Source organism: Lithobates pipiens, unplaced genomic scaffold, assembly GCF_037356315.1.
Source record: "Lithobates pipiens isolate NorthernLeopardFrog02 unplaced genomic scaffold, aLitPip1_a1.2 Scaffold_6, whole genome shotgun sequence".
NCBI classification, from domain to species: Eukaryota; Metazoa; Chordata; class Amphibia; order Anura; family Ranidae; genus Lithobates; species Lithobates pipiens.
The window spans coordinates 10,483,579-10,496,025 of NW_027507881.1; the positions used below are offsets into that span (position 1 = coordinate 10,483,579).

The 12,447-nt window shown below is 44.0% G+C and overlaps 1 protein-coding gene across 1 annotated transcript in view; it reads left to right on the plus strand.

The window, feature by feature from the left end:
- The window catches only part of LOC143958223 (cartilage intermediate layer protein 1-like), a 148,108-nt gene that overhangs the window by 85,283 nt on the left and 50,378 nt on the right, over nt 1-12,447 (plus strand). Inside the window, exons 3-4 of the mRNA XM_077467720.1 lie at nt 8,632-8,724; nt 8,875-9,144. Coding sequence (XP_077323846.1) covers nt 8,632-8,724; nt 8,875-9,144 — 363 coding nt within the window. The remainder of the gene's footprint in view (nt 1-8,631; nt 8,725-8,874; nt 9,145-12,447) is intronic.

The window sequence follows — 12,447 nt, forward strand, 5'->3', positions numbered from 1 at the left end:
TGTGTTTTTAGCATTTTCCAGGCTCAAAATTATTAAGTAAAATTGTTTCCCTTTAAAAAAAGACACTACTAGGCGAAAAAACGCGCCTAAACGCGTTTAGCCGCATTTGGCGTTTGAAATGCCTCTAAACACAGCTTCTGAACGCATTTTTTTGGGGGTTCCAAAAAAAGCCTCTAAATGCAACTGCTTAGAAACGACTATAAACAATCCCTGTGTACATGTACTGATAAGATAACATAGAGTAGAGTTCAGGGGTAGTTGAAAAAAATGCCCAACTGCTCCTAAACGTCCGTTTACCAGCAGCAGTATACATGAGGCCTTATACGTTTTTTCTTTTTTTATATACTTTTTTAAAACTCTTTTGTCTTTCTTTAATTCTTTTGATACATTTTCTCTTTTTTGGCACATTTTACACTTTTTATTTTTTTTTATACTGTTTTTAAACTTTTTTTCTCTTTTTTGATACTTTTTATTTTTTTTTAGATACTTTTTTAAACTCTTTTCTCTTTGTTTCATTCTTTTTATACTGTTTTCTCTTTTTGATACTTTTCCTTTACCTTATTTTTTTATACCTTTTAATTTTTTCTGTTATCCTTTTTATCTTTTTTTGATACTTTCTTTAAATTTTTTATATTTTTTAGATACTTTTTTTAAACTTTTTTCTCTTTCTTGACTTTTTTTTATACTTTTTCTCTTTTTTTTATACTTTTTAGAAATTTTTTCTTCTCGGGTCTCATGTAGGAAGTGTCTGATTGTAACCTTCTCTATGGTTCTTCTAGTACCCAATTAGCCTCTCCCTTTCCTGCCTCCTGATATATATAATCATATTGTTGATCAATTTTATGTCGGGGGGGGGGGGGGGTGTTAAATCAAAAAGATTTAAAAAAAAATAGGAAGAAACAAAAAAAAAATACCACAGTTCTGCTTGTGGAGGGGGGAGTGTTAAAGCGGAGCTAACTAACTCCCTTTTGGAAGTTTAGTTCCACTTTGAAAAAGCCAAATACACACCTACCTGGCAATAGCAACAATTTAAACATAAAAAAACAAACTCAATGGATACTTCAAAAGTATGCAAAAGATTAAATCCAGACTATGAAAAACTCTCATTACATTCTATATAACAGAGTGTGCATACCCACAAAGACACTTATGCCGCATACACACGACCGGACCTTCCGGCAGACTAGGTCTGAAGGAATCATTCCGTCAGATAGTCTGATGGTTTGTGGGATAGTCCGATCGTTTTTCTTTAAAAAAAATCAGACGGACCTAGAAATAGAACATGTTTCAAATCTGTCTGACTGACTCAATTCCTATCGGGAAAACCGTTCATCTGTATGCTGGTCCGACTGACCAAATACGACACAAGGGCAGCTATTGGCTACTGTCTATTGAACTTCCTTTTCTAGTCCCGTCTTACGTCATCACGTTCAAAACGAACAGACTGTCGAACGAACTTTAGTCCGTTCGTGTGTGAGTTATTCCGTAACTCAGTCGAAAGTCCGTGAGGAAGACCGTCTGACCTTTTCTGCCTGAAAGTCCGGTCGAGTGTACGCGGCATGAAGCTTTGATTTTGTGTAGAGTGAAATATACCTGGTTGATCCTACCTTCAGCTGCCCCTCCTGTCTTCTCTGTGTCCCCATTGCAGGCGCAGATTGTTTAGACCAGCTGGTGTCCTCTACTGAGCATCCTGCAGTTTCAATTCCCTTCTAAGGTCTTTAATTTCTGCCTTTTTCTTATCTGTGCAGAACACGTGACTATAGAGTCACACATGTGGACATATACACAGTGGAAAATGACACTCCCCTCCCTCCCTCCTCCATGTCTTCCTATTGCTTATTACTATGGGGTCAGGATATAGTATGCTAATTGATTGCATTCATTAACCACCTCGCGCCCGCCCTATAGCCGAATGACGGCCGTAGAGCAGGCACGTTCGTCCGGGTGGTCGTCCCTGGACGGCCTGATGTTTACTTCCGCAATGCGCGCCGCCGCGGGCGCGCATCGCGGAAGTTCTGTGTTCGCCGTGTCCCCCGGGGACAGGCAAACACAGATCGCTGTAAACGGCCAATCACAGCGGCCGTTTACAGCGTGATCGGCGTGTCCAATGGGAGATGATCTCATATGTAAACATATGAGATCATCTCGCAGCGCCGCTCTCCCTCCTCACACAGACAGTGTGAGAGGGGAGAGATGAACGGCTGCAGCGGCAGCCGTTCTGCTTGTAGTAAGGAAAAAAAAAAAAAAAGGAAAAAAATAAAATAAAAAGTGCCATCCGCCCCAGTGCCATCCGCCCCAGTGCCATCTGCCCCAGTGCCATCTTCCCCAGTGCCATCCACCCCAGTGCCATCCACCCCAGTTCCATCCACCCCAGTGCTACCTGCCCCCAGTGCCATCCACCCCAGTGCTACCTGCCCCCAGTGCCATCCACCCCAGTGCTACCTGCCCCCAGTGCCACCTGCCTCCAGTGCCACCTGCCCCCAGTGCCATCCACCCCAGTGCTACCTGCCCCCAGTGCCATCCACCCCAGTGCCATCCACCCCAGTGCTACCTGCCCCCAGTGCCACCTGCCGTCAGTGCCACCTGCCGTCAGTGCCACCTGTCATCAGTGCCACATAGTGCCATCTGTCATCAGTGCCACGTATCAGTGCCATTTGTCATCAGTGCCACCTGTCAGTGTCACGTGCCATCTGTTGTCAGTGTCACGTGTCATCAATGCCACTTATCAGTGCCATCTGTCATCAGTGTCACGCGTCATCGGTGCCATGTATTAGTGGCATCTGTCATCGGTGGCACGTATTAGTGCCACGTATTAGTGCCATCTGTCATCGGTGGCACGTATTAGTGCCACGTGTCTTCAGTGCCATGTATAAGTGCCACGTGTCGTCAGTGCTACGTATAAGTGCCACGTGTCATCAGTGCCACATATTAGTGCCATCTGTCATCAGTGCCATCTGTCATCAGTGCCACCTGTCATCAGTGCCACGTATAAGTGTCATCATTGCCACATATCAGTGCCATCTGTCATCAGTGTCACGTGTCATTGTCCTGGTGCTTCAAAAGTGTAATAAATAGTCAACAAGTTAGATGTGTAATTTATGTTCCTAGAACACATGATGGCGCTACCTGCATGTTGGGCCTCTCTATGTGGCCAGGCTGTGAAAAAGTCCCACACATGTGGTATTGTAATACTCAGGAGGAGTAGCAGAATTTTTTGGGGGGTGTCATTTGTGGTATACACATGCCACGTGAGAGAAATAACCTATTACAATGACAATTTTGTGGAGAAAAAAAAAAAATTTAAAATCTTAATTTTGCAAAGAATTGTGGGAAAAAAATGACAACATCAAAAAGCTCACTATGCCTCTTACTAAATACCTTGGAATGTCTACTTTCCAAAAAGGGGTAATTTGGGGGGTATTTGTACTTTCCTGACTTGTTCGGGTCACAAGAAGCGAGATAGGCCACCAGTACATCAGATGTGATCAATTTTGTGCGATTCGCACCACAGCTTGTAGACTCTCTAACTTTCACAAAGACCAAATAATATCCACTAATTTGGGTTATTTTTACCAAAGATATGTAGCAGTATAAATTGTGGCCAAAATTTATGAAGAAAAATTAATAATTTGCATAATTCTGTCACAGAAACAAAGAAATATGCGTTTTTTTTTCAAAATTTTCGGTCTTTTTTCATTTATAGCGCAAAAAATAAAAACCCCAGAGGTGATCAAATACCACCAAAAGAAAGCTCTATTTGTGGGAAAAAAAGGACACAAAATTCATTTGGGTACAGTGTTGCATGACTGAGTAACTGTCATTCAAAGTGTGAGAGCACCGAAAGCTGAAAATTGGTCTGGGCAGAATGGTGTTTAAGTGCCCAGTAAGCAAGTGGTTAAGAAACTCGCAAAATGTGTTTTTTTTTATATAAATCAGTATTAACCACTTCAATACCGGGGGGCACTTAAACACCTTCCTGCCCAGACCAATTTTGAGCTTTCAGCGCTGTCGCACTTTGAATGACAATTGCGCGGTCATGCTACACTGTACCCAAATGAAATTTTTATCATTTTTTTCCCACAAATAGAGCTTTCTTTTGGTGGTATTTGATCACCTCTACGGTTTTTATTTTTTGCGCTACAAATAAAAAAATACTGAAAATTTTGAAAAAAAATATGTTTCAAAACTTTGTAAATAAGTATGTTTTCTCCTTCACTGATGGGCACTGATGGGGCTACACTGATGGGCACTGATAAGGCGGCACTGATGGGCACCAATGTGGCACTGATGAGGTGGCATTGATGGACACTGATATGTGGCACTGATAGGCGGCACTGATAGGCAGCACTGATGGGCGACATGGATGGGCGACACGGACGGACACTGATAGGTGGCACAAATTGGCACTGATAGCTGGCACAGATTGGCATGGATGGGCGGAACAGATGGGCGGCACAGATGGGCATGGATAGGCGGCACAGATGGGCATGGGTGGGCACTCATAGGCGGCACAGGTGGGCACTCATAGGCGGCACAGGTGGGCACTTATAGGTGGCATTGGTGTTATACTATAGTAATGGATGCCAATCAGTGCCAAACAATAATGCATGCCAATCAGTGATGCCCATTGTGGGCACTGATTGGCATCCATTATGGGCACTGATTGGCATCCATTGTGCTGACTGGCATCCCTGGTGGTCTAGGGAGGATTACCTTTTCCCTGGTGGTCTGGTGGCGTCCCTGGTGGTCCAGTGTGGGCATCCTCGGGGGGGCTGTGCTGATAATCGATCAGCACAGATCCCCCCTGTCAGAGGAGCAGCTGATCGGCTCTCCTCTACTCGCGTCTGACAGACGCGAGTGAGGGAAAGCCGATCACCGGCTCTTCCCATTTACACTGTGATCAGCCGTGATTGGACACGGCTGATCACGTGGTAAAGAGTCTCCGTCGGAGACTCTTTACTGAGATCGTAGTTGCCGGGTGTCAGACTGACACCCCGCAACAACGATCACCGCGATGCGCGCCCCCGGGGGCGCGCAGCGGCTCATAATCATATGACGTCTGGTCAGGATTATGAAACCACTTTGCAGCCGTCAATTGCCTATAGGGCGGGCGGCAAGTGGTTAATCATATCAAATGTATTTGCTAAAACCTGTAAAGTAAAAACAGAGCCTTGGATGCACCTGAACAAAATGAAAGCTAGTGTCAATCATCTCTGACTCCGCCTACACCATATTATGGCAATAACACTTTTCTGTATAGTATCACTTTAAATAAGAGGTAAAAAATAACTTTTTACAAACTTTTTTTTTTTCTTTCTGTGACATAAATCGCATCTTCAAAATTATTCAACAGGGTGAAATTGTTCTTAAAATATTTACTTACGGTGAAGCCCACGCTCAGCAAAAAAAAAAAAATACCATCTTCCTGGTGGCACAGGAGTATACGGCCGAATAGGCTACAAAAATCATTGCCGGTGAACCTGATCAGTGACAGGTCTGGCATATATACTTTGGCTGAACCTCAATGGTTATGTCTGTCCGGCTCTCTGTAATAAGTGGATACGCTCCCTGGGTAAATATCAGAATAAATTAGGAGACATTTCGCCGCCAGGGGACTTATTGCCAAAACATAGAAAAGTGACCCGCCATTACATCAGCATCTTATAGACAAAATAAAATCAAAGTTGTCTACCACTGACCTATTACATCAACCGCCGGCAATATCCTTTCTGAGGTCTCGTTCACCCTAATGGATGGGGGAGGGGGCAGTAAAACCTTGTGGCTGGTTTTACCACCCCCCCCAGCCATTGCCCTTAGCTGTAGAGGCAGAAGCAGGGTGTGTACACATGCCACAGCCATGTCATTCATTATACCCCCCCCCCTCGTCGATCATGAGTGACTGCCTGCCGATCACAACCCATTCAAGTGAGTGGGGCCATTCTGCAAGCATCCTGCAACTGCATGCAATGGAAACGGTTGTGGCATGCTAGTTTAGGGTTCAAGGGTCAATTGGAATTACTGGGTCTGGTGTTCATTAGAGCTGCACGATTCTGGCCAAAATGAGAATCACATTTTTTTTTTTTTTGCTTAGAATAAAGATCACGATTCGCTCACAATTCTCCCGGCGTAACATTATTGTTAACATTATACAAAAAATTGGGCTATCTTTACTGTTTAGTTTTTTTATTAATTTATTAAAGTGAGTTTCCAAAAAAAATTACATTTGAAAGACCGCTGTGAAAATACAATGTGAAATAAAATATTGCAACAACCACTATTTTATTCTCTCGGGTCTCTGTTAATATATATATATATATATATATGTTTGGGGGATCTAAGTATTTTTTTTAGCAAAAAAAAATCCTGATTTTTAAAGTAGGACTATAGGCAAAACTTTCTTTTACATTTTGGATAGAGTAATGGAGGGTTATAACCCCTGTGAGTTTATTTCATTTGAAAGACCGCTGTGCAAATACAATGTGACATATGTGAGGGGTTTGCTCGGCAGCGGGTGTGTGTGACCCCCTGGATGGGTTCACAACACAAAATCAGGCACAGCAGACAGCGTTGTAGGTGGGAAAAAACAAAAGGTGCGGTTTATTTATGCTACATGCAGTGAACAATATAACAGCCAAACAAAAAAAAAACATGAAAATAAATCCTGGTCAGCTTGACCTCTAATTACACACATAGATTCCCTGTCTGACAACAGAGTGCAGCCTTGTGCTGCACCAGTCCCTGTCTCTGTCTCTGTTGTAGAGGTTTTCCACACAGGCGTTAACTCACCACGCAGAACAGGTGTCACACTCCCCAGTCTATACAAACACAAAACTGGTTCCAGGATGGAGCATCTCCCTAAGCATGCTGGGGTTTTTTGTAGAGGTCTTAATGAGCCCACTTACTTCAGCTGGGCTCATTAACTCTTCCCCTATAGGACTCCCAGCACTCCCCTCTAGTTGTACAAGTCCGCATAAAGCCTGAATCTAGGGCATACATATTTCCCATCCTGGATACAACCAGGTGATTTTACCTGCGTGCTGCCACACATACAATATTGCAACAACCACCATTTTCTTCTCTATGGTCTCTGCTAATATATATATAGATAGATAGATAGATAGATAGATAGATAGATAGATAGATAGATAGATAGATAGATAGATAGATAGATAGATAGATAGATAGATAGATAGATAGATAGATAGATAGATAGATAGATAGAGATATATAGATAGATAGATATATATCATGTTTGGGGATCTAAATATTTTTTTAGCAAAAAATACTGATTTTTAAAGTAGAACTATAGGCAAACCTTTCTTTTTCATTTTGGATAGAGTAATGGAGGGTTATAACTCCTGTGAGTTTATTTTTTGCCATACGTGTCCCATTGAGGAGATGTTACTTCACTTCCTGTCAAACAGGAAGTGAGAAGAATTCCCTGCAATTAAGGGAATTCCTTGGGGACCCCCTGCCAGAACTAGTGTCCCCATTGGAAGATTTTCCCTCTATTACTTTTCCGGGGACTACCCAAATATTTGGGATTTTCTTTTACTTTCACTTTCAATGATAATGGTAAATAGGACAAATAGTGGATGAATCTTAATGGGGGGGGGGGGGGGGGCGCACAGAGAGAAATAAAAAATGACAGGTGTTCTAATCCCTACCTACTTTATCCAAAACTAAAAATAAAAAAGTTTGGGCTTTAGTTATACTTTAATTTGTAAGCAACAAGTGTCAGAAAAAAGGTTTAGTCTTTAAGTGGTTAAACTTCCCTCATTTACAGAGCGAAGTTCATTCTTTTGATCTAAAAGGACCAAGTGTTACAATGTTTCTCTTTATTGCTGTCTAAGCGATGTTGTCATAAACTTGGCAGGCTGCCTGTTTTGTTTTGTTTTTTGTTTTTTTTGACATCTGTCAGCTTGAGCAGAGAACTCTCTGCACCGAATCAGGAAAATGCTTTGTTAAGATCGCGAGGGGGGGAGGGGGGGGTAGAATTAGGGCCGGTTCACACTGCAGGCGAGGCGAGGCGACACCGACTTGCCTCGCCACGACCTGCCGCGACCTCAGCGGCAACTTGCAGATGACTTCTGTATAGAAGTCAATGCAAGTCGTCCCGAGGTCGCCCAGAAGTAGTACAGGAACCTTTTTTCTGAGTCGGAGCGACTCGAGTCGCTCCTCTCAGAACGGTTCCATTGTACAGAACGGGGGCGACTTGCGAGAGCGAGGCGTGGCGAGTCGTGTCGCCTCGCATCGCCCGCAGTGTGAACCGGCTCTTACGATCTTGATTCTTTAACGATTAATCATGCAGCTCTAGCGTACATTAAGGGGCCCCTGAGCACTTGTATTTTTACTTATGCCACATCCTATAAGTCCTACATAGTGGGGATTGGAGGAAAGTAGTGGGACTTTAAAGGCACATATAACATTTAACAAATGTATTAGTCTACATATAAATACAGTAGTACAGTAGAAAGATACAGAAATATAAAATATAAATGGACTTAGATATGTATATATCTGTCTTTGTAAGGATCTATTAATTTATCAAATTAAATCAGATATAAATCTTTTTATTTTTATTTTTTTACCTGGGCTGATTTCCTTTCATTTATACTCTTTTATTTATAGGATCTCGCAATAGCGATGGCGTGCTGAATCACTCCACAAGAAAAATTCGCGTCGGCAAGAAAGGTCTCAGCCCTCTAGTGAAGAAAAAAGATGGTATAAAAAAATCACTTCTGTGTTGTCACTGTTTTGGGAATTATAAATATTCTTTTAGCTCTATCTATAAGCATTGGTTTCCTGTGTGTGCCTTGTCAATGGACATTACTTCCCCGTTCACCTAATCCTAACGTGTCCTATAAATTTCAGAGTTTCAGGAGTGGACAACTTGGTTCAACATTGACCACCCAGGTGGCAATGGAGACTATGAACGTCTTGATGCTATCAGATTTTACTACCCAAGCCGAGTTTGCCAAAAGCCCCTCCGCATGGAGGCTCGGACCACAGAGTGGGTGCCAGCAGGCAAGACAGGAGAAGTGGTGCACTACAGTCTGGCCAGGGGCTTCTGGTGCATCAATAAGGAGCAACCCGAGGGCAAAAACTGCTCTAACTATTCCGTTCGTTTCCTGTGCCCAGTGGGTGAGTCCCCCTCTGTTGTTTCACTTATTTACAAAGTGGTTGGTCCTTGAGGTCCACATTCATGCACCTTTTTTTGGTCACACAGAAAACATTTAGCAAAAAAGTAGTTTGCGGCTTAGCATTTCTATATGCAGTATACTAAAGCTGAATTCCAGGAGATACAAACATCCATGCATGCTTTTAATCAAGTATTACATTTTTATTTTTATATGGATATAGCATAAGGAACTGAAGCTGTCTTGGTATCAGCCTCCTGTGATCCCCTGCACAGCAGCACTCAGGCTGGGAGAGGGTGTAGCACTACTCTGAGCCAAGACCCTTCTGTTTTGCTTTTTGTGCTTCTTTCTGTTTTGAGTCCCCAAACTACTAGTGCTGCTCCTTTGTCTTGAGCACGTGGCTGCCCAAGTCCTTTTTTCCCCTCCCTTTCCTTCCTGTAGCATCACCTGTCGTGAGCCATTGAACCAGTCCAACGAGTTAATTAGCATAGGAATAGGGGAAGCCTAGCTTCTACAGTAAAACCTTGGCTTGCAAGCATAATTTGTTCCAGAATTATGCTTGTAATCCCAAGCACTTGTATATCAAAGCGAACTTCCCCATAACAAATAATTGAAACTCAAATGATTAGTTCCACAACCATTTATTTATGGGTCTTCCAGTTTATAGTCCATATAAAAAGATGATAGCAATGTGACCAGGTTGTGTAACCATAAAATGTCCATTCACAAATGGAAGCCTCCACAGGGGGATTAGAAGCAAAATCCATCAAAGAGAAGAGAGACTTCTCTAAGTGTAGTAATATGGTTACATTTAATGAAGGTACAACATTTAGCAACTCACATGGTTGATGATTAAAAGAGGCGCTTCTAAGTATGCAGGTATCCGGGTAAAGTTGTCCATATAGACCAGTGATGGCGAACCTATGGCACGCGTGCCACGGCTGGCACGCAGAGCCATCTCTGTGGGCACGCGAGAGGGTCCTGGTTCACGGTGGGGAGAACATGGCAGCAAACTAACTAACATGGCAGGAAATTAACTGCACGAGTGAGTGGGTGGCTCCGCAGCCTCTGCGCGGAAGGCTACAGACCTGAGAGCACGTGAGGGAGAGAAGCAAGCAGCGGTGAGGTGCAGGAAACTGTCTGCACGAATGAGTGGGCGGCCCCACATTCTCCGCGTGGTAGGCTATAGGCCTGACAGCACGCATGGGAGGGAGAGAAGAGCTTCACTGCTTCATTGTATGGCTGAAGAGGGGCGCAGCAGCCCTGGCGCCTTCTGGAGCTTGGACTCCTCAAACCTCCTTCAACAGTGAGGCCCGAAGAACAGACTGACCGTGGGCCCAGAAGATAAGGACAGGCGAGAGGCGCAGGCTGTGAGAGAGCCGCTGGATGGAACAGGGATGGAGACAGGTACCGGGCACAATTATACACTGAATACCTGCAGACAAAGACTGGGGCAGGGAGGCAGAGCAGGGATTGCAGATAAGGACAGAGCTAGAGGTCTCCCTTTCTCTCAGCTCTCCTCTTTTTCAGCCCCTGTGTCCCCCTCTTTCTGCTCCCCCTCTCTCTGTGTCCCCTCTCTCTCTCTCTGTGTCCCCTCTCTCTCTGCCCCCCCCCCTCTCTCTCTCTCTCTCTCTCTCTCTCTCTCTCTCTGTCCCCCTCTCTCTCTCTCTCTCTCTCTCTCTCTGTCCCCCCTCTCTCTCTTTCTCTGTGCCCTCCCCTTTATCTCTGTCCCATATCTCTCTCTGTGTCCCCTCTCTCTTTTTCTCTGTGCCCTCCCCTTTATCTCTGTCCCATATCTCTCTCTCTGCCCCCTCTCTCTCTCAGCATCTCTCACACTCCTCCCCCTCTGTGTCCCCCCTCTCTCTGCCACCCGTGTGTCCCCCCTCTCTATGTGTGTCACCTATCTCTATCTATCTGTCCCCCCTCACTCTCTGTAACCCTTCTCTCTCTCTGTCCTCTCTCTCTTTCACTGTGCCCTCCCCTTTATCTCTGTCCCATATCTCTCACACCCTTTCCCCTCTGTCCCCCCTCTCCCTTTCTGTCCCCCCTCTCCCTTTCTGTCCCCCCTCCCCCTATCTCTATCTGTCCCCCCCCCTCACTCTCTGTCACCTTTCTCTATGTGTCCTCTCTCTCTCTCACAGCCCCCTTTCTCTCTCTCTCACAAACCCCTATCTCACAACCCTCTCTCTCTCTTACACACAACCCCCCTCTCTCTTACACACACTCCCATCTCTCTCACACACCCCCTCTCTTTTGCTCAGCACCCCTCCCTCGCGAATTGCCGTGTTGGCACTTTACAACACAAAACCAATTTATTTATTTCAGTTTGGGCACTCAGACTCAAAAAGGTTCGCCATCACTGATATAGACCATCCTCCGCATTGCCGGCTCTCACCGCTGTCACTCTGGAATAGTGACAGAGGAGACTACCCTGCAGTAGAGCGATCTGAAAGCGAGGTTTGAACCGCTCGAGGAGCTCAGAGTGGAAGGGATCACGTCAATGGCGGTGTGGAGGACGGTCTATGTGGACAGCTTTACCCCGGTTGCCTGCATACTTAGAGTTGCCTCTTTTAATCATCAGCCACATGAGTTGCTAAATGTTGTACCTTCATTAAATCTAACCATATTGCTACACTTAGAGGCGGCTCTCTTCAGTTTTATATTCAGTATAGTTGTGACATGACACTACTTATGTATATATCAAGACATTGCTTGTATATCAATTCAAAATTTATGAAAAATCTTTGCTTGTCTTGCAAAACGCTCTCAAACCAAGGTTTTACTGTACTTATATTTGTGCTATAAAAAAAACATTAAAATGGCCAAAAGCAACTCATCTGCTTTGCACGTCATCATAGCACCTCCTAGTGGTGTTTGATAAGCCAGTTCCCTCACTAGAGTGTCTGTGGGGTTAGACAGGACTTTAGGGGCAGGTTGAGGAAAGTGGAAAGTTATTGCTGGACTCGTCAGGTTATCTTATTGGTTTTGCTATCTTAAAGTGTAACTCCACTTTTGTGGGGGAATAACTAGCAAATAGAAAAAAATAATATAGCATATACAATAGCGAAACAAGACATATTGTAATTTAATATTATTTAAAATTACCTTTCCTTTTCAAACTGCAGCTCTGTAATTCTCTATGAAATGCAATATGACAACCTGGAGGTGTTCTGGTATACAGAATGCCCCCCAGAAAGTGTAACTTCCTGCTTGTGTGATTGACTGACTGATTTTCCCACAAGTCTGCATTAAGATACAAGCCAGATTTTTGGCATCCTCTGCAACAAAAATGCCATTTGTCTAAGGG